Below are 20,727 nucleotides of genomic sequence, written 5' to 3' on the forward strand. Positions count from 1 at the left end.
TTAGCATTTTGTTTTTCATATGATCTTGAATTATCTCAGACTGATTTAGTTAGTTTGATTGAAGCGCTCTGGGTGTCTAACCACGATTGATTGTTGATATAAAGCATAAAAACAGAATCAGTCTACAGCTCAACGACAATTAAATGCAACCAGCGACAATCGATCGGATGGTGACATCTGTAAGAGCTTCCCAAAATAACGGTTCCAAACATTTGTGTGATGGAGGTCTAAGATTGATGTTTTGTCACTTTACCACAAAGTAACACGGCTCATTTTCCAGCGTCATCGCGAGTGACGCGCAACAACCAGGTGCGCATGTCCAATGCGCCCGGCTACACGAACGGACACGGCGGCGACACGACGGGGCGGCGGGGGGCGGAGAACGTGCCGCCCCCCGCGCAGACGCCTGCGCCTGTGCCTAATGTATCCAGAGTCACGCAACAGGTGAGCCTATATGTAGATGAGTAAGGTTTAGTTTTGTTTGATGCTTTGTAAGGTACAGACTGAAGATAATTACGAGCTATGACGCTATAAAGTATACACAGCGCTCCACAATGCGAGACAACATGGAGTGCGAAACGAATTTCAGAGTCGGCGTGGGTATTTATTGCCTCGTTTTTTTTTCGTTATTAATCCATGTAAAACCATGTTTTGTAATAAGTTATGAATGGAGCGCCGTAAATAAATCTGACTTGGTGCGAATTGATTCTATTAGCCAGTGCAAAGGCGAATGACCTCTCTCGTATATCACCTTATAAACGCTGTCAAGCCAGTGTGTCCTATCAGTATGCGGCATACTACGTCCGTACATTTTATTAATGTAGGAGGTTTGTAGAATTACCGAATGACAAACCCAGCAAATACATACGCCACAGATGTAGGTAAAGGGGCAATTGGTCGAGTGGGCAAAATATATTTCGGGCTTAAATACTGCCCTACTAAGCCAAATAGCGCTATGTCAAAAGAAAATTCATTGCTAACTTATACTTTAATCTCTATAGCTGATAGTTCTATTTTCAAAATCATGTGTTTTTGAGATTCGGCTTTATAGGAGGGCAGAATATGACTCCTTTTAGTACCTATGACTGTACGAAACGCGTTGAAAGGCGAGGAATTCTTTCTGCATTAAAAAATACCAGCCGGGCTAGCACATGATTGACGCGACAGACTACACGTCCCTCTTTTGTTAACACAGTTAGAAAAAGACGGGTAGTCTATCTCGCCGCGAGATACTGTTGCGCCAATCACGTGCTAAGGGTGCTGGCGGCTTAACCCATTAATATTTTTTATTCCCAATTAATGACGACATTTCTAACATTTCTTGTTCATCAAGTACATATTTGACGCCTCCAGTTCCCTTCCCAAGGTTTGTTGTAATCCTGGCAGGCACCAATATCAAGCAACTCGCGCTCGGGCAGCGTCGCCTCCGTCGTGCCGGCTTTACCTGTCTTAACTCCCCGCAAGAATATTAAAGAGGTTTCACAGCTACATTCTTGATTTGGACATTAGTTAGTCCTAGAAATAGTTCCACTAGAGTTCAATAGGATTTTGACAGTGACGTATATATATATATATATATATATATATTGGCATAATCGAAATTGTACTTTGGGTATAGATATGTACCATGTTCAGTGACTCGATTAAATTACGGTAGTTTCATATGTTCTCCGCAATAAAAATAGACGCACACTTCATGTAATTTCACTATATTATTAAATTAATAAAATTTAATTCATCTATCAACCCTTTGACCGCCAAAGATGTCAAATGACGCTCACGGCTACAGCCCAATACTAACTTTCGTGCATACAATGTTCTTTCAAATAAGTATTATAATATAATTTGAGCCTATATACGTCCCACTGCTGGGCACAGGTCTCTCATGCGCGAGAGGGCTTGGGCTATAGTCTCCACGCTAGCCCAATGCGGATTGGGGACTTCACATACACCTTTGAATTTCTTCGCAGATGTTTGCAGGTTTCCTCACGATGTTTTCCTTCACCGAAAAGCTAGTGGTAAATATCAAATGATATTTCGTACATAAGTTCCGAAAAACTCATTGGTACGAGCCAGGATTTGAACCCGCGACCCCCGGATTGAAAGTCGGGCGTCATATCCACTCGGCCACCACCGCATTCGTTCAAAGTTTTAAAATTTTCAGCCCAGTCCGACATACAATAATTTCCAACCCTGGATTAGTTCACTTCCATAGCACACTCTTCGTTTGCAGTTCAACGCATCAAATACGACGAGCGGCCTAACTCGTGGCAACACGGGCGCCGGCGCGGCGTCCAGCACGGTGAACGTGCCACACGCCGTCGCCAGCGGCGCCGTGCGGCGATCCAATGTTGTCAAGGAGGTCGAGCGGCTCAAGGAGAACCGCGAGAAGCGGCGACAGCGGCAGGCCGAGCTTAAGGAGGAAAAGGTACTGTCATACAGGGCATACAGCATCTGTAGGGGGCCAAGGTACTGTCATACAGGGCATACAGCATCTGTAGGGGGCCAAGGTACTGTCATACAGGGCATACAGCATCTGTAGGGGGCCAAGGTACTGTCATACAGGGCATACAGCATCTGTAGGGGACCAAGGTACTGTCATACAGGGCATACAGCATCTGTAGGGGGCCAAGGTACTGTCATACAGGGCATACAGCATCTGTAGGGGGCCAAGGGCATCTTACTGGTGCACCGATCGGCCGTGCGGCGATCCAATGTTGTCAAGGAGGTCGAGCGGCTCAAGGAGAACCGTCATACAACGATTCTAGATGAGTCATACTGTTGAGAAGGTTCAACGTTGTCAAGAAGGTGGAGTGGGGGTAAGTGTAAGGACGCTCGAGTTCGGCGTGTAGCGGGCGGGGCGTGCGGTGTGCATATTAAACAAATGCAAACGTATAGGAGCGGCCTTAGTGCACCCTGCTGATTTGAGCAGCGTGCACTAAGGCCGCTCCTATACGTTTGCATTTGTGAGCCCGACGCCACGCTGTACGCCCCGCCGAACGCTCCGCTTCGAGCCCTCGAGATAGACTCTTGCTTGAACGAGTACCTTACCTACAGTCCTTTTCAACTATTCCTACGTTGAACACTGCATCAATATTCTTGAGAAACAAAATACCTCTCGAATCCAATTCATCTAGTATAAGTACTTCACTGACCTGTGCACTCATGTGTTTGTTTGTGTTACAGGAAGCCCTAATGAACATGGACCCCGGCAACCCCAACTGGGAGTTCCTGGCGATGATCCGCGAATACCAGCAGAGCATCGAGTTCAGGCCGCTCACCGGCAACGAGCCTGTCGAAGACCACCAGATCACCGTCTGCGTGCGCAAGAGGCCACTCAACAAGAAGGAGCTTACGAAGAAAGAGGTCAGCACATCTTAGCAATCCTACCAGTCCGTAGGTATAGGCAGTCCTACTGGCTTCTGATCATGGACCCCGGCGACTCCAACGGAATTCATGGAATTGGTACCAGCAGAGCATCAAGTTCAGGCCGCTCACCGGCAACTAGCCTGGCGAAGACCACCAGATCACCGTCTGCGTGCGCAAGAGGCCACTCAACAAGAAGGAGCTTACGAAGAAAGAGGTCAGCACATCTTAGCAATCCTACCAGTCCGTAGGTATAGGCAGTCCTACTGGCTTCTGATCATGGACCCCGGCGACTCCAACGGAATTCATGGAATTGGTACCAGCAGAGCATCAAGTTCAGGCCGCTCACCGGCAACTAGCCTGGCGAAGACCACCAGATCACCGTCTGCGTGCGCAAGAGGCCACTCAACAAGAAGGAGCTTACGAAGAAAGAGGTCAGCACATCTTAGCAATCCTACCAGTCCGTAGGTATAGGCAGTCCTACTGGCTTCTGATCATGGACCCCGGCGACTCCAACGGAATTCATGGAATTGGTACCAGCAGAGCATCAAGTTCAGGCCGCTCACCGGCAACTAGCCTGGCGAAGACCACCAGATCACCGTCTGCGTGCGCAAGAGGCCACTCAACAAGAAGGAGCTTACGAAGAAAGAGGTCAGCACATCTTAGCAATCCTACCAGTCCGTAGGTATAGGCAGTCCTACTGGCTTCTGATCATGGACCCCGGCGACTCCAACGGAATTCATGGAATTGGTACCAGCAGAGCATCAAGTTCAGGCCGCTCACCGGCAACTAGCCTGGCGAAGACCACCAGATCACCGTCTGCGTGCGCAAGAGGCCACTCAACAAGAAGGAGCTTACGAAAAAAGAGGTCAGCACATCTTAGCAATCCTACCAGTCCGTAGGTATAGGCAGTCCTACTGGCTTCTGATCATGGACCCCGGTGACTCCAACTGGGAATTCATGGAGTTGTTACCAGCAGAGCATCAAGTTCAGGCCGCTCACCGGCAACTAGCCTGGCGAAGACCACCAGATCACCGTCTGCGTGCGCAAGAGGCCACTCAACAAGAAGGAGCTTACGAAGAAAGAGGTCAGCACATCTTAGCAATCCTACCAGTCCGTAGGTATAGGCAGTCCTACTGGCTTCTGATCATGGACCCCGGCGACTCCAACGGAATTCATGGAATTGGTACCAGCAGAGCATCAAGTTCAGGCCGCTCACCGGCAACGAGCCTGTCGAAGACCACCAGATCACCGTCTGCGTGCGCAAGAGGCCACTCAACAAGAAGGAGCTTACGAAAAAAGAGGTCAGTATATCTTAGCAATCCTACCACTCCTACCAGTCTGTAGGTCTATAGTCTATAACTACAGTAGAGACCCCTGCAGTAGAGGATCCTGTGATGAGCCGGGTAACCATTTGTCAGCTAGATCTCTTAGAGTGGCCAATAACTTCGCATATTGATGTTGAAGTAATTGTTCCAGGTGGACGTGATCAGTGTGCCCACGCGCGACCAGATGATCGTCCACGAGCCCAAGAACAAGGTGGACCTCACCAAGTACCTCGAGAACCAGAAGTTCCGCTTCGACTACGCGTTCGACGACAACTGCACCAACGAGATCGTCTACAAGTTAGTACCAAATGCCCTCATGAGGATTACCTTATTCCAAATAGACGTGAGATTATTTTTAATAGCGTTAAGATTACCCGGAAGATAAGTTCTCTGAATAGAAATATTGAGGCGACGCTATTTGTGCGGTTGACAATGGTCTGAATCTACTAAATTTATATCTTCTCATGGGGTTATTTGTGGAGAAAGAAATTTAAAACCGGTGTGAATCGTTTTTATTCGTATGTTGTCTGTTTATTTTAATGGTACACAACGTTAAATACCAATACCTTCTGATAATTTATTTAAATGAAAAAAAAAACTTCGCCTCTTTTCAGATATACGGCAAAGCCGTTAGTGCAGACGATATTCGAAGGCGGTATGGCGACGTGTTTTGCCTACGGACAGACGGGCTCTGGAAAGACTCATACCATGGGTGGAGATTTCCAGGTAAAACATTTAAAAACCCTACATTTATTACAAGGTACTATAAAAGGTTCAATTTTCAGTGGTACATAAATGTGAAGGAATTTAAACTAATTTATTTTTGTAGGGCAAAACACAGGACTGCAAGAAGGGTATCTACGCGATGGCGGCGCGCGACGTGTTTGCGTACCTCAAGTCGCCCAAGTACAAGCCCCTCAACCTCATCGTGTCCGCTTCCTTCTTCGAGATATACTCTGGCAAGGTAACCCTTTATTTTCTAGAAGATGTTTAGGCAAGGTCTGCAAGAGAGTTGGCATCACCTCACGTTACTTAAGTACAAATCTCTTAACCTCTTTTTCTTCGCCATCGTCTTCGAAGTTGAATCCTTGATCCTCTCTAGAACGTGTCCATGGTCAGCCCAAGGATTGTAAGAGTGTTCACGTAAATAAAGTCACAGTCTCATATTATCCGCCTCCTATTTTGTGATTTACTCCCTAAGATAACCTTCTTTCGAGAAGCTATACACGCAAAGAGCAGAAAGATAAAACGACAGGTTCATGGTCTTCGTAAGATAAATTTATTTAATTCGAATTCAAAATTACCAGCAATGAAACAACAAAACGACAATGAAAGAGTAAAGCGTTTTAATGCCAACCATCGAGAGGAAATCGTAAGTGAGTTTCGTCTGAAGTAGTGACCTAAAATGATGCTGAGCTGTATCCGTATCCGAAAGAAGGGCGTCGTGAGATCAAATAAACCGTCTGCACTCATACCTGATTTAGGAATTTCTTTGCGAGACGTATTTCTAAATCTGTTTATAATTGCAGGTGTTTGACTTGCTAGCGGACAAGGCGAAACTGCGAGTACTGGAGGACGGCAAGCAGCAAGTCCAAATCGTTGGACTCACGGAGAAGGTTGTGGACAACGTGGACGAGGTGCTCAAGCTCATCCAACACGGGAACGCCGCCAGGACCTCTGGACAGGTAGGCTCGTAGGGAGCAGGGATGTTGCGGATGCAGATTTTTTGACATCCGCGGATGCGGATGCGGATGCGGATTTTTAAAGGCTCACATCCGCGGATGCGGATGCGGATGTCAAGATTAGGTACTTAGAAAACGTCAAATATTACATTTTTAGTATTTTTTTATTAAAAAAAACCAAACGTTTAGTATTTGAGCAAGAATATAGGTGCGTTATATTTAATAAACAGTAACTTCGCCAACTTTTTTCTGGATCTAGACGATTTCGTTATAGAAAATTACCTAGCACTTACGCCGCCGCTAAGACGTTCCTGTACCGACTTGTTCGACATCCGCATCCGCATAAGCTCCGCATCAATTTTATACGGATGCGGATGCGGATGCGGATGTTGAAAATAATGCGGATGTTCCGCGGTTGCGGATGCGGATGTTCGCAACATCCCTGGTAGGGAGGTAGTTGAGGTTTAATTTAGTATCTGCCTGAAATTTTGTCCATCAAGAAGTGGTTAAACCGCCTCAAAGCCAACTCTCTTCTCTCATGTTCCCCTAAACAGTGAATGCCACGCGGGGAATGGCACAACGGGTCTACCGCGATATAATTTAATTGTTTTTACCTTTAATTCCGACGTTTCAGCTGAGTTGCACCAGCTGTGGTCACGGAAAGACTCTTCTAGACCCGTTTGTGTAATTAAATATGTGTACAAAACGCGAGAGTTTAAAGTGTTATATAAACTGTCACTGTCACACTAATATGGAAGAGTAATAGAGAGACAAAGCGATTCGATGGCGAAGCGCAAGCGATCATCAATTTGGCTAGGCCCTCTGTGTCGCAAGCACATTGGGTAGTGGCCACGAAGCAGTCCCCATTCGACCGTGCTATGTTTACAACGGCTAACCTGAGACCTGAGCCTGTTCATCGCCTTCCAAATGGACCATGGTTCTTTGTTGCCAACTTGTCTACCAATAAACCCTATGGAATTTACCCCGCTGGAATAAAATCCAGGTTATAAACCTGTGTTAGTAGGATATCTCGCGGGCAATACGAAGATGAGGTATGAATATTCTTCCGGGTACGTGCGGTCCTCGCGGTTCCGTCTTACACTGTCTGTTGGCGCAACATAAGTACTCGTGCGAGGACCGGTTGACGACACATGACGTTACACACATACGTCATGGCTCCCCGTTCCGCGTACCTACATTTTAGACTGCACCGTACAGTGGCTGCATATATCTTGTATAGATTTCCCAAAAACCTAAACGATTACATGGGTGGATCAACTATTTCTTGTTGTTATTCTGTCCGGTCAGCCAAGAGACAATAGTAGCATAGTTTGTTAGAAGACATAGTCCACCTCCTCCTTCTGACACGCTTGGTAGACGACCCTCTATGGAAAGGGTTTATAAGTATCACCAAAAAGCGTGTTTGGTGAATTTAAATGTCTATAAATCAGGTTTTAAAGAGTGACCCAGGAGAACGTAACCATGGCAACGAGTGACAAGAAGAAGTTGATTCACCCACATATATCTAGTTGTTAAGTAAATAAAAGAAGATTAGTACTATCCTGAAGTTCCTTCATTTAAATCAATTTTTTAAACATGCAGATTACGTCTGCGGGCGATATTCCAAATTTTATATTAAAGGAAAAAATGGAAAAATTACGCTTCCGGCAGGACTTGAACCCGCAACCTCCGCAATCCGTGCGTTAGCTCTGCCAATCTCTACCCAATATGTATGTAATCGTCTCTCGGTAGATGTCGCTATACGCCACCCCAAAGGCGTGTTTGCATGAGGGAAGGAATGGAAAAATTCGCAAGATTCTGGTGGGCTTCCGTAGCTCAATTGGCAGAGCTAACGCACGGATTGCGGAGGTTGCGGGTTCAAGTCCTGCCGTAAGCGTAATTTTTCCATTTTTTCCTTTAATATAAAATTCCTTCATTTACTGTCGAAGAGCTTAATTGAGGAGCACATCGAACACTGTCTATTGATGATCTATGTACTCGCTCCATGGATTTTGGGTTTTCTTTGTGCGCTCGAGTGTTAGGTTGGGGCGAGCTTCGATTATTTTGGTGTAAGATATGTTTTCTCAAAAATGGACGGCAAAGTCGACGTTGCCGGTTAAAAATAGGTCGGGAAGGGCGTAGTTTATGGTCATTCAAAAAATTAAAAAGTTAAAAACATTGCAGTCTCGATTTCGGGACTGCAATGTCGCATACAAATTCCATTATTTAACGAGTTCCAAACTTTTTAAAACTTTAAATGGCCATATCAAATGAAGGCATAGGTCCCTTAAACAGCCAAACAGATGATCAGCACTTATTATTATAAAGCCTATAACAGACTATCGCACCGCACCGCGACCTTGGAGCGTCGCACCCATAAGCGAGAGCGAGAAACAGATATCTCTTTCTCGCTCTCACTTATGGGTGCGACGCTCCAAGGTCGCGGAGCGGTGCGATAGTCTGTTACAGGCTTAATGTTGGTACCGCGACTATTTAGGTGTCTCAAATAGGTTGGCGTATTTTCAGCAGAAAAATACACTTCTTTTTTTTTTAAAGGCGGCAAGCAAATGTTTTTAATGGTTGTATTTTTTTCTGTTAAATTAGAACGTTGCTTCTGTAAGTTCTGTAAAATATTTCTATTTCTTGCACCATTTTTGAGAAAAGCACTATATATGACTCGGCTGGAAGGCTACTTGCTGGCTTCGGATTCAATTAAACGGACTCCCAAGGTCGTCCGTTTAAAACGAATCCTCAGCCTGCAAGTAGCTACTTCCGAACCTCGACAATAATGTACTATTATTTGATAAATGTTTGTGTTTGTGTTGCAGACGTCTGCGAACTCGAACTCGTCGCGGTCGCACGCTGTGTTCCAGATCGTGGTGCGGTCGCCGGGCATGCACCGCGTGCACGGCAAGTTCTCGCTCATCGACCTCGCCGGCAACGAGCGCGGCGCAGACACCTCCTCCGCCAACCGACAGACCAGTGCGTACTCATTCATTTCATTTCATTTTATTTTCCCCGTATGCTTCTTTAATCTTTTGTTTGTAGTTAATTAAGAGTTAATAGTAATAGATTCAGTATTCTGCAGTAGGTTATTTCGCAGCTCACATTTTATTATTTTTATCCGTATTATAATCATACCCCGGCCGGCGAGAGCAAAAATGCGTTGACAGCTTAATAGTGCGAGGACACACACTTTGGTCGATGTCGATAAAAACAACACGATGTACTGGACCACCGTTATGATATGCAGAAGTATTAATTATTGTTGTAAACAAAATTAAAACCAAGTGTTTGTATTTATTCAGTTTAAAATTGTTTTAGGGTTATTCTTAGAAACGCGTGGAGGTATCAAGTTGAAATAAATAACAAATACTAATGGCTCAGTTAAAAAAAAAAAAATTGTGCTTAATTAAAAGTCGACTATTCTATCGACATCCATATGTCGATAGAATAGTCGATATTTAATTAAGCACTAGGAGCAGACGCATTTTTGCTCTCGCCGGCCGGGGTATGATTATAATTTTTGTTTTTCCTGTACATATTTTCCAAAATACTAGTTTTTTTCACTTGACTGTTGTGTCAACCGACCTTACCTTATCTGTACCACACCGAGTACTGGCCTCCGCGACACAGGCTTGCCTAGTGCGGGGACCACCGATACCGAATTTGCATCGCACGTTAAGATAAGTTCCTTACATAATAAATTAGCGAATAAGTCTGTAAATATAGATTACTTAAGTGTATTGTACCTACTTATCTTAAATAAATATATTTTCATTTCATTTATTCAGTCACAATTTACATTGTATATGAATATAAATTAAAAATTTAAATAAAAAATAAATAAAAAATAAAAATAAAACTTAAATAATATCATGCAATTATAACAATTATTTACAAACTTAATAATATTTACAGATTTGGTATGTAGGTTGTAGGTTTAGTCAATAAAGATTATTATCATTAATAAAGTCCTGGACAGAATAATAGGACTTCCTTAAAAGAAACGCTTTAAGCCTTGCATTAAAAATACAATGATCTACTATGGATTTCAACTCGATCGGTAATTTATTAAATAATTGAATAGCCTGGACACAAGCAGCATGCTTCGGTATATTGAACTTGGCTATAATCTTATTGGGGATGTCTTTTCTTCTAGACAAGAGCCTGCTCTCTCTTTCGCTTTGGTTTTCAACCTACTACTCGATAACACGAAAATATGGTCCAATTCTTTGATCTTAGCCATCTCTTCTTCCTCACGTTGTCCCGGCATTTTGGCCACGGCTCATGGGAGAGCCTGGGGTCCTCTTGGCAACTAATCCCAGGAATTGGCGTAAGCACTAGTTTTTACGAAAGCGACTGCCATCTGACCTTCCAACCCAGAGGGTAAACTAGGCCTTATTGGGATTAATCCGGTTTTGCTCACGATGTTTTCCTTCACCGAAAAGCGGCTGGTAAATATCAAATGATATTTTGTACATAAGTTCTGAAAAACTCATTGGTACGAGCCTGTTAGATCTTAGCCATCTTGGTTATAAATGCCAATCAAAATTACGTGATACGTGATTTAACTTTTCATTGACTTTTTCTATAAACAATAGGTTTTTGGCTAGAAACTAAATAGGTAAAAAAAACTAACTGTCCTGAAACGAATATTACTTGTTTTATGTATTTAAAAAAAACATACCCTAAAAATAAAGAAACTGTTATTTTGCCCTTCAGCGTCGACTGTACCTATTATTTTTTGCTTGCAGGAATGGAAGGCGCCGAAATCAACAAATCCCTACTCGCCCTCAAAGAGTGCATTAGGGCGCTAGGCATGAAAGGCAACCATTTACCGTTCCGAGCGTCGAAGCTGACGCAAGTGTTGCGGGACAGCTTCATCGGCGACAAGTCGCGTACCTGCATGATCGCCATGGTGTCGCCCGCGCTTAACTCTTGCGAACACTCGTTGAACACGCTACGATATGCCGACAGGTAATACTTTATATCAACAAATCCCTCTCTCAAAGAGTACATTAGGGCGCTAGGCATGAAAGGCAACCACTTACCGTTCCGAGCGTCGAAGCTGCAAGTCGCGTACCTGCATGATCGCCATGGTGTCGCCCGCGCTCAACTCTTGCGAACACTCTTTGAACACACTACGATATGCCGACAGGTAATACTTTATATCAACAAATCCCTCTCTCAAAGAGTGCATTAGGGCGCTAGGTATGAAAGGCAACCACTTACCGTTCCGAGCGTCGAAGCTGACGCAAGTGTTGCGGGACAGCTTCATCGGCGACAAGTCGCGTACCTGCATGATCGCCATGGTGTTGCCCGCGCTCAACTCTTGCGAACACTCGTTGAACACGCTACGATATGCCGACAGGTAATACTTTATATCAAGAAATCCCTCTCTCAGAGAGTGCATTAGGGCGCTAGCCATGAAAGGCAACCACTTACCGTTCCGAGCGTCGAAGCTGCAAGTCGCGTACCTGCATGATCGTCATGGTGTCGCCCGCGCTTAACTCTTGCGAACACTCGTTAAATACGCTACGATATGCTGACAGGTAATACTTTATATCAACAAATCCCTCTCTCAAAGAGTGCATTAGGGCGCTAGGCATGTAAGGCAACCACTTACCGTTCCGAGCGTCGAAGCTGCAAGTCGCGTACCTGCATGATCGCCATGGTGTCGCCCGCGCTCAACTCTTGCGAACACTCGTTGAACACGCTACGATATGCCGACAGGTAATACTTTATATCAACAAATCCCTCTCTCAAAGAGTACATTAGGGCGCTAGGCATGAAAGGCAACCACTTACCGTTACGAGCGTCGAAGCTGCAAGTCGCGTACCTGCATGATCAGGTAGGATATAGGTCTGACAGGTAAGATATACTTTTATAACTAACATGGGACTTAATCGCGTAAAACGTACGTTTATTTATGGCGTGACGTTACGCGATTAAGTCTCGTGTTAGTTGTAAAGGTAAGATATATTTTTGAAGTTATAATCGGATTTCAGTACCATTTAGGGTTTAAGCTAATTTAATTCGACTGACGTTACGTGAATGGCCCAATGCAAAGTAAGTCTGAAATGATTTGGCAATTAAAATACGCACCTGCCATATCAGTATTATGGGGTAAATCGCTACGATATAAAATCAAGATCGGTATCAACTCTTTATTTGAGTTTTTTTCCATTTTGATTGCGTAGATCACACTTCGCACTTATATATCGAATAATTAAGATGAGACCTGTGAAGCCGCGGTTCTAGGTTTATTATTTATTTATTTATATTTCGTTGTCTGAGTACCCACAACACAAGGCTTCTTGAGCTTACTTTGGGACTTGGTCAATCTGTGTAAGGATGTCCTATATATATTTTTTTCAGAGTGAAGGAACTGGGCACGTCTGACGCGTCGCGGCAGCGCGCGGAGTCCCCCGCCGCCGACGTGGAGATGGAGCCCGAGCACGACGACCTCGCGCAGCTGCGCTCGCTCAACGTACGTCACCACACGCTGTGTTTATAGTTTGTAGCTTTCTAGTAGAGCCCGAAGGCTTATCCTATTGTCTATTGTTCAGTAAAACCGCACGTGCTACTTACCTGCAAAAAAGGGTCCTAATTATTCTATTTGGCACCTGAGCGCGGGCTAGTCCAACGCTCAAAAAACCAGTGTAGGTGCGCTCTCCGATAACGCGCCTTTGTTACGCATCTCGATGACACATTTTAGACTGGTTCTGTAGCGTTCGACTCGCCGGCACTCAGTAACCGAAGTACCGATTTTTTATGCAGGTGGTTGTGGCACGTGGCACGAGCGGTTTTACTTAACAATAGACAATAGGATTAGCCTTCGGGCTCTATTAGAAAGCTACAAACTATACGCCCAGGGGCCCGTTGCTCAGTCCCTTTCTAACAAAAGCTGTCATAAAGTGACATCTGCTAGTAGCGTCAGTCCACAAAAAGTCTGCAACGGATTTGATAGCTCACGCAGCTATAGCATAGCTATGAAGTTATGACGCATAAATGACACTTGCACTGTGTGGGCTATCAAATCCGCTGCAGACTTTTCTTGGTCCGACTCTATTACAAAGTTACAAGCTTTTGAGAAACGGGCCCCCGATATCACCGTTACTGTTGTAAATATTAAACTTGTTGAGGTTGTCATGATAAAAAGGTCATTCACACGTGCCCCAGCTAAAACTATGTATATGGACAAAACTATACTTTTATAAAAATCGTATATCAATGCTTTCTATAAAACGGCTGATTTGTTTCTCGCGATTTTGGGATTTGCCCAAAGTATTAATTATTCACTATAAGCTATATTTGCGAAATATGGCTACACATAGAAGCATCTTGTAAGTAACGTGACTCTTTAACAACCATCAATAACACCAAATAACGAAACAGAAACTTTCCACACACATTATTAGCAAAAATTTTACAACTAACATTTATTTGCATCTTATTGAACATAAAATATCTAAGAAAAACGCGCGCAGTCATTTTTGTTAACTTATTTTCATAGGCGCGCTGCACCTATAACCTCAAACTCAGTGGCGTAGCGTGGGTCTCGGCCGCTCGGGGCGGATGTAAATTTTGCCGCCCCCTAGCTTACGTATTTCAATATAATAAGTGCGACTGAAATAGATCAAATATTTATACGATATTATTGGTATTTATTCTGAAATTTTGCCGCCCCCTAAAAGTGCCGCTCGCGTGCCCACTACGCTACGCTACTGCTCAAACTTGTGCCTACACCTACACTAGTGTGTGTGTGTGGTGCGCGCACACAGACGCACACGTCATTTGCCTTGACGCTACCGCCACTAAGCGTTTACTTATTCCCTGTTATTGTAATTTAACTTCTTGATTTTAGGTACCTAACTGAATTCAATATCCGTCTACAACCTGCAATCCAATCAGAATTATATTTAATTAATGACATTATGCAGAAACTAATATACATAAAAAATAAATTAACACTAACATTAATATGATCAAATTCAAAAGATCAAATTTTTAGTTAGGATATCCACAATGCAGGCTTCGTCAGGTGGCCACAAATACAAATCCGCAACAATTAACATTTCGACTTTTACAGGAGAGTAAAAATACATAATCATTTTTTTTTTGAACCGGCTTCCGGAAAATTTAAGTCATTTAAATCTGAAATTCGATTAATGGAAATAAAATCGAAATTCCAGCAACTCAAATATGACACATGCCACTTGAAAGGTTATAGAACGATGATAGAATAATATATCCAATGCAATTTATAATAATAATGGTCAAATATGTAGGTACATCATTATACATGAGTAATATAAATCAGGCTTCGTCCGGTGGCCACAAATGCAAATTTCTTTTGTTAATACATAATGGATATACAACAAAACATAGTTTTGAGATCAAAAAAAAAAAAAAAAAACCTCACCACAGCTCATTACTTATAATCCAGGAGGGCGACATGTCCGCCGAGATGTACAACTTCCACGAGGCCATCTCGGAGCTGCAGCGCGCCGAGGACGAGGTGCTCGACAACCACAAGGCCATCTCCGACTACATGCAGCACGCGCAGCAGCGCTGCATGCAGCTGCTGCAGCTCACCAGGGCCGTGGACTACGACCAGGACGGTACGACCACCACCACCACCACCACCACCACTTTACCACCACCCACCACCACCACCACCACCACCCACCACCACCACTACCACCACCACTTTATTATACAGTGTGGAAAGATAAGTCGGGCCCTGGAGAGAAACTACCTTAAATCCTTAAGCTGGCTCATTTTACTTAATGGAGACATTCCTTTATTTTTAAGAAGAAACAAAACTGCATTCAAAGTATTTTTCTTTTTTTCTTCAATTTGGCTTGTCTAAAAAAAGCTTGAGTACTAAATATTAGATTTTATGGATATTTTGTACGACAGACGAGTTTAAGACCTAATGTTTCTTGGAGAAATGTTATCATTAACATTAACTGTACCGACTAGTAGACTAAAATTGCGAGTTTTTATTTTTTGGAATTTTTAGTCGGTTCGAGTCCCGGGCGAGGCAAGCGAGTTTTAGAAAATCTTTGAATGCAGTTTTGTTTCTTTTTAAAAATAAAGGAATGTCTCCTTTAAGTAAAATGAGCCAGCTTAAGGATTTAAGGTAGTTTCCCTCCAGGGCCCGACTTATCTTTGCACACTGTAGACTAGAAAAGGACGGGTATTGTCAGTCACACATGCAGAGGTTTACTACGAGCGAACATAAGGGCTTATTTAGACGGCGCGAGAACTCACATGCGAGTTTCATTACATTGCGTCATTTGATCGGTTGACTGTATTGATATAACCTCAATGGTCCGTAATGTAACTAAATACGTATACAAGTTCGCGCGCCGTCTAAATGCGCCCTAAGGCAGTTCACGCCATGCGGTTGGCCGGTCGAAGTATTTAGCAGATGGCGCCATCATAGCTTGCCTGTCAATCCCTAGAATTGTGTCAAATTTTTGTTTCTTTTGGATACCCTTTAAGCCAAAACTCACAGAAAAAGGGGCAAGCTATGATGGCGCCATCTATGGAAACCTTTGACAGTTGCCAACCCCATTGATTTGGTGTGTCAACGGCCTTGTTGTCTCGCTTATCGCTGGATCCAGTCCGCAGCTTAATATAGTCTCTCTATGTTACGCCACTCTCTTCACTTGTCGAGGATAAATGTCGATTTCTGAATATAATTCCGGATACCACTGTAAAGTGTAGACAAGTGAGCCCCCGTGTTTACAGGTGGATTCACAAGAGCTGGTACGAATGGAATGAATGAGCGAATGAAAATGTCTATGTGTGTTGTGTATACCAATAAGATGGTGGCTCTGACTATATACCGATACAGGTATCATTCATACAATGAAAGTTTCGTTCATTCCATTCGTGCCAGCTTTCGTGAATCGACCTGTACGCGTGTCGCATGACCTGGGCTATTACCGCGAAAATCGAATTTCGCAAATTGCGGGCATTTTTCTCTGTCACTCTAATTACGCTTTCATTGGAGTAAAATAGAAAGATCCCCGCAATTTGCGAAATTCGGTTTTCGGGGTAGCCCCTCTGCATTGAGATGAATTTCTGATATGTCTTCACGCGGCGACGTTACGTACTGTGCTTGTATGTGTTGCATCCAGTCCTGTGTATGTGTAAGCATGTGTAGTGTGCACCGGTGGTGTTGCAGAGCGCTCGTACTTGGCCCGCAAGCGGCTGCGCCCCACGAGTACGGGTTCGAGTCTCGGCCTTGGCGCACGGAACCGACGGTTGAAGCTAGGTCTGCACGAGAACGATCCATGCCCATTAACGAGACAGACGTTTGCGGACACCAACTCTATATTATCAAATATTATCAGGAAACTTTCGGAAAAATATTACAATTCTAAAAACAGCGTGGAGGATCTATATCTGAATCCCTAAAGTCTTTTCTCCTATCTTTGCATTCCCTAATATTGTTTGTCATAATGATCAGTTGTCCTAACAGTAAAAACCCTAAATTTGGTTTCCCTAATTATTGATTACTTATCCTAATGTTATTAAGCATATTTTCTCTTTTTTGCGAGGGTCGCAGTTCTAACCCTAACCTAACCCACTTTTGTGGCAGCAAGTTCTAAAACCTAACCATTTTTCAGAACCTTACGTTATGGAAAATAATCGTTATGACAATTGATCGTTAGGGCATGTACCCATTAGGACAAACCAGTTAGGGCAAGTGACTTTAGGACAAACGTTGTTAGGGATTCAGAATGACACCCATTGGCGGAACACTAAAATAATTTTGAATGATAGGAAATTGATTAAATTTAATGAGTTCGACTTCCTACGTCGGTAAAATAATTCTAGAAAATATCTGCAGTGTCCATATATTTATTTAAATATTCGCACTTTAATAGTAGTTTATGCAACAGTGATATAATAAGGGTTCTTAAAATTCAAGGGTCGAAGTTACAAAACGAGACGTAGTCGAGTTTTGTAAAAAAAGACCCGAGAATTTTAAGACCCAATTATGAGCTGTTGCATACATTACTTTTTCTATGACAGCTGCAGCAAAAAAAAAAAAAAAAAAAAAAAAAAAAAAAAAAAAAAAAAAAAAAAAAAAAAAATTAAAAAAAAGAGTTATTATTAAAAAAAAGAGTTATTATTAAAAAAAAAGAGTTATTATTTAAAAAAAAAAGAGTTATTATTTAAAAAAAAAAAGAGTTATTATTGTAAATGAAAACATACCTCTTTCAATCAAGATGATCGGAACTTGTATCTTTAAAAAAAATAAAGCAGTTGTATTATACTCATAAGATGACTGCTAGCAGTCATCTTATGAGCCTATAGACAAAGCATTCAAATGACATTGCTTTAGATATCACTGTCAGTCATTTAATTGACACATTTAAGTGCTGGAGTAGAAAAAAATATTAATGTTCTAGGTGAATTGTATAATTACTATTGACTCAATAGTATTGAGCGACGTGTTTTGGATATGGACTTGATTATGTTTACATTGCTCCCAAGGGCTCGAATTTGCGTCAGAACGCTTATGGGTGACGTCATATCGTGGGAAATGAGGGGTTAAATGAAAAAAAAAACATCACCTAGAAATAATTCTGCTGAACTTATGTTGCCATGATTTACAACAAAGAGCTTTTAATTTCATTAAAATAATAAACTAAATCCCGATACTGCTCATATTTAATATAATAGCAAAAATACAAATTTAACCTTTTAACCACCGTAGTCTGATATATAAGACATACAATACCCAGCTCATTTCGCCGCTATCTGATAAATAAGACAAAACTTCGTGTAATTAACCGGCGGCGACACGAGCACGCTCGATGAAAAATTCTAAGCGGTTAAAAGGTTAATATATTAGAAAAGTCCGCAAACCGATGTCTATTCATTAGTCAAAATTTAACAAAATTCATTCGCGCGGTCATTGCTTCGGAGAGTAACGCCAACGCTGACGCTCATACCGGCTATTTTTTTACCTACTTTTTTTAGCAAAAGGAGTACTAGAAGCGTATTAGTAAAACCAAATTCTTAGACGCAGTTTTGACAGCTGAAGTAGACAACGCTATACGTTTTTAGTATTCCTTTGTTTAGATATGTTAAAAAATAAGATAGAGTTAGACCAAGATAAGTCTGCAACGATTTTGATATCACACACATACTTCTATAGAAGTTTGACGTTTAAAATAATACTTGCACTGCGTGTGCTATCAAAATCGTTGCAGACATGCAGACTTATCTTGGTGTGACTTTATACAAACACTTCGTAATTTTTGATAGTGTATTAATATTGTTATTTACCTACTGGATAATATTTAACGGCTAAAACTGTGAAACTTATATATTATATTATAACTAAAAAGTGTAATGTTATATTTTTTGTTTTGCTTTAGTCTGTTTTGTTTTTTACAAACGTTCACAAGTTAATAATGCTTATTAAAAATGCTTTTTCGTTTGACATGCGGCAAAAGTAAAATTATTATTATTAAACATCACATGACATTACATAATATACCATTATTAATTTGGATAGCAGTTTTAAACAATAACTTTAATAAAATTTACTTTTTATCATGCTAATAACATTATATAATAAGACAAGAGTGCTCACTCCATACATCAGTTAGACTATTAATTTCTGTGTCTACATCTAGCATCGAGTAGCGGAACTATCAGTACTGCTACTTGACAATAGATGTAGCACCGACCGGAAAGTCTTATCTCAACAGCATAAGACTTTCCGGTCGGTGCTACATCTATTGTCAAGTAGCAGTACTGATAGTTCCGATACTCGATGCTAGATGCTAATAGTCTTTTTGGTACTAAAACTGATGTATGGAGTCAGCACTCTATGTATTTTTTTCTCTATGGTTTAACAAGACAGTTCCAAAATGTTCAGCCACATTACTACTACCTTATTACCATATTGTTAGCTACAACTCGTACGCAACTTAACGGCTACGTAATGTATTCCACAGCATACGCAACGCAATGGGAGGAGCTGCTGAACGAGCTACTAGCCGTGCTCGCGCAGTCGCGCGACCTGGTGGCCGAGTTCCGCGCCAAGATGCAACAGGAAGAGCACATTAGCCGCCGCATGCAGCCGCCGCACCACTAGCACACACCGTGTGTCTACCCTTCACGGTTGTGGCTAATCTAATCTCCCATGTCTGTACGGACTTTGATTTCTGTACCGTTTCCTATAGTTTGTAGCTTTCTAATAGACCCCGAAGGCTAATCCTATTGTCTATTGTTCAGTAAAACCGCACGTGCTACTTACCTGCAAAAAAGGGTCATAATTATTCTATTTGGCACCTGAGCGCGGGCTAGTCCAACGCTCAAAAAACCAGTGTAGGTGCGCTCTCCGATAACGCGCCTTTGTTACGCATCTCGATGACACATTTTAGACTGGTTCTGTAGCGTTCGACTCGCCGGCACTCAGTAACCGAAGTGCCGATTTTTTATGCAGGTGGTTGTGGCACGTGGCACGAGCGGTTTTTCTTAACAATAGACAATAGGATTAGCCTTCGGGGTCTATTAGAAAGCTACAAACTATACCTTGTCACAGCGACAATACATAGATAGAATACTCTTTATTGGCACACCTCAGTAAAAAGATACAAAAGAAAAGAACAATTGATTAAATGTAGAGGCGGACAACAGGCGGTCTTATCGCTAAAGAGCGATCTCTTCCACCTTTGGGTAGCGGAAACAGAGAAATAATCGAAAAAGTAGGTGTGACAATAATATGATATCACTGGTAGTATCCCCCGGTACTGAGGCCATACTGCGGGAAACGAAATTTCTTTATCTACCTCTCTATCGCTCGAATATGCAAGAGTAGTAGAGAGACAATATAATTCGGTTTTCGTTTTTCGCGGTTAACCCCTCTAGTTTTCTATACAAGAACGGCATCGGGACCGAAAAATCCCGGTTCTGGCCATAGAAAATCAGTACAGATGTAGTGCATAATTGTTTTCCACCGTATTTTCTCGAAAACGTTCGTATTTCTATATGCTACTTCCAGTCAATCAGTACTTTTTGTACCGAGACTGACTGAAATAGCAAGACACGCTCGTACGTTTTCGTGAAATAACTATGGAAAATAATTATACACTACATCTGTACCGGGAGGTCTCCCTACTAGTGGCTTTCGTATTGATTATCACTGTAACTAGGTACGAAATGGTACATAAATCAAATTTCTTGACTGTACATAGGTCGTTGAAATATCCTTTGAATTCATATTCTTGGGAATTTTCGACGACTTGTGTCTTTTGGTAGCACGGAATCGCGGCGCCGGCGATCAGATCGGGTTGGGTCAGTCGTAA

The 20,727-nt window shown here is 42.4% G+C and overlaps 2 protein-coding genes across 6 annotated transcripts in view; one reads left to right on the forward strand and one right to left on the reverse strand.

Moving 5' to 3' along the window:
• The window catches only part of LOC134663090 (5-demethoxyubiquinone hydroxylase, mitochondrial), a 101,071-nt gene extending 99,469 nt beyond the window's left edge, over nucleotides 1–1,602 (reverse strand). Inside the window, exon 1 of the mRNA XM_063519418.1 lies at nucleotides 1,593–1,602. The gene's annotated coding sequence lies outside the window, so the exon portion shown is untranslated. The remainder of the gene's footprint in view (nucleotides 1–1,592) is intronic.
• LOC134663060 (kinesin-like protein Klp10A) overlaps nucleotides 1–19,548 on the forward strand; it is a 67,156-nt gene extending 47,608 nt beyond the window's left edge. For 4 of the 5 annotated variants that reach the window (XM_063519360.1, XM_063519363.1, XM_063519365.1 and 1 more), the window contains 14 exons: nucleotides 281–444; nucleotides 2,234–2,428; nucleotides 3,187–3,366; nucleotides 4,846–4,991; nucleotides 5,309–5,420; nucleotides 5,524–5,658; nucleotides 6,224–6,379; nucleotides 9,205–9,358; nucleotides 11,134–11,169; nucleotides 11,564–11,750; nucleotides 12,758–12,869; nucleotides 14,829–15,003; nucleotides 16,581–16,670; nucleotides 19,375–19,548. In XM_063519360.1, coding sequence (XP_063375430.1) covers nucleotides 281–444; nucleotides 2,234–2,428; nucleotides 3,187–3,366; nucleotides 4,846–4,991; nucleotides 5,309–5,420; nucleotides 5,524–5,658; nucleotides 6,224–6,379; nucleotides 9,205–9,358; nucleotides 11,134–11,169; nucleotides 11,564–11,750; nucleotides 12,758–12,869; nucleotides 14,829–15,003; nucleotides 16,581–16,670; nucleotides 19,375–19,514 — 1,982 coding nt within the window. In that variant the 3' untranslated portion in view covers nucleotides 19,515–19,548. The remainder of the gene's footprint in view (nucleotides 1–280; nucleotides 445–2,233; nucleotides 2,429–3,186; nucleotides 3,367–4,845; nucleotides 4,992–5,308; nucleotides 5,421–5,523; nucleotides 5,659–6,223; nucleotides 6,380–9,204; nucleotides 9,359–11,133; nucleotides 11,170–11,563; nucleotides 11,751–12,757; nucleotides 12,870–14,828; nucleotides 15,004–16,580; nucleotides 16,671–19,374) is intronic. The other variant, XM_063519362.1, reaches the window with a different exon arrangement.
• The last annotated feature ends 1,179 nt before the right edge of the window (nucleotides 19,549–20,727 follow it).

This window comes from Cydia amplana, chromosome 4 (assembly GCF_948474715.1).
Source record: "Cydia amplana chromosome 4, ilCydAmpl1.1, whole genome shotgun sequence".
Lineage (NCBI taxonomy): Eukaryota > Metazoa > Arthropoda > Insecta > Lepidoptera > Tortricidae > Cydia > Cydia amplana.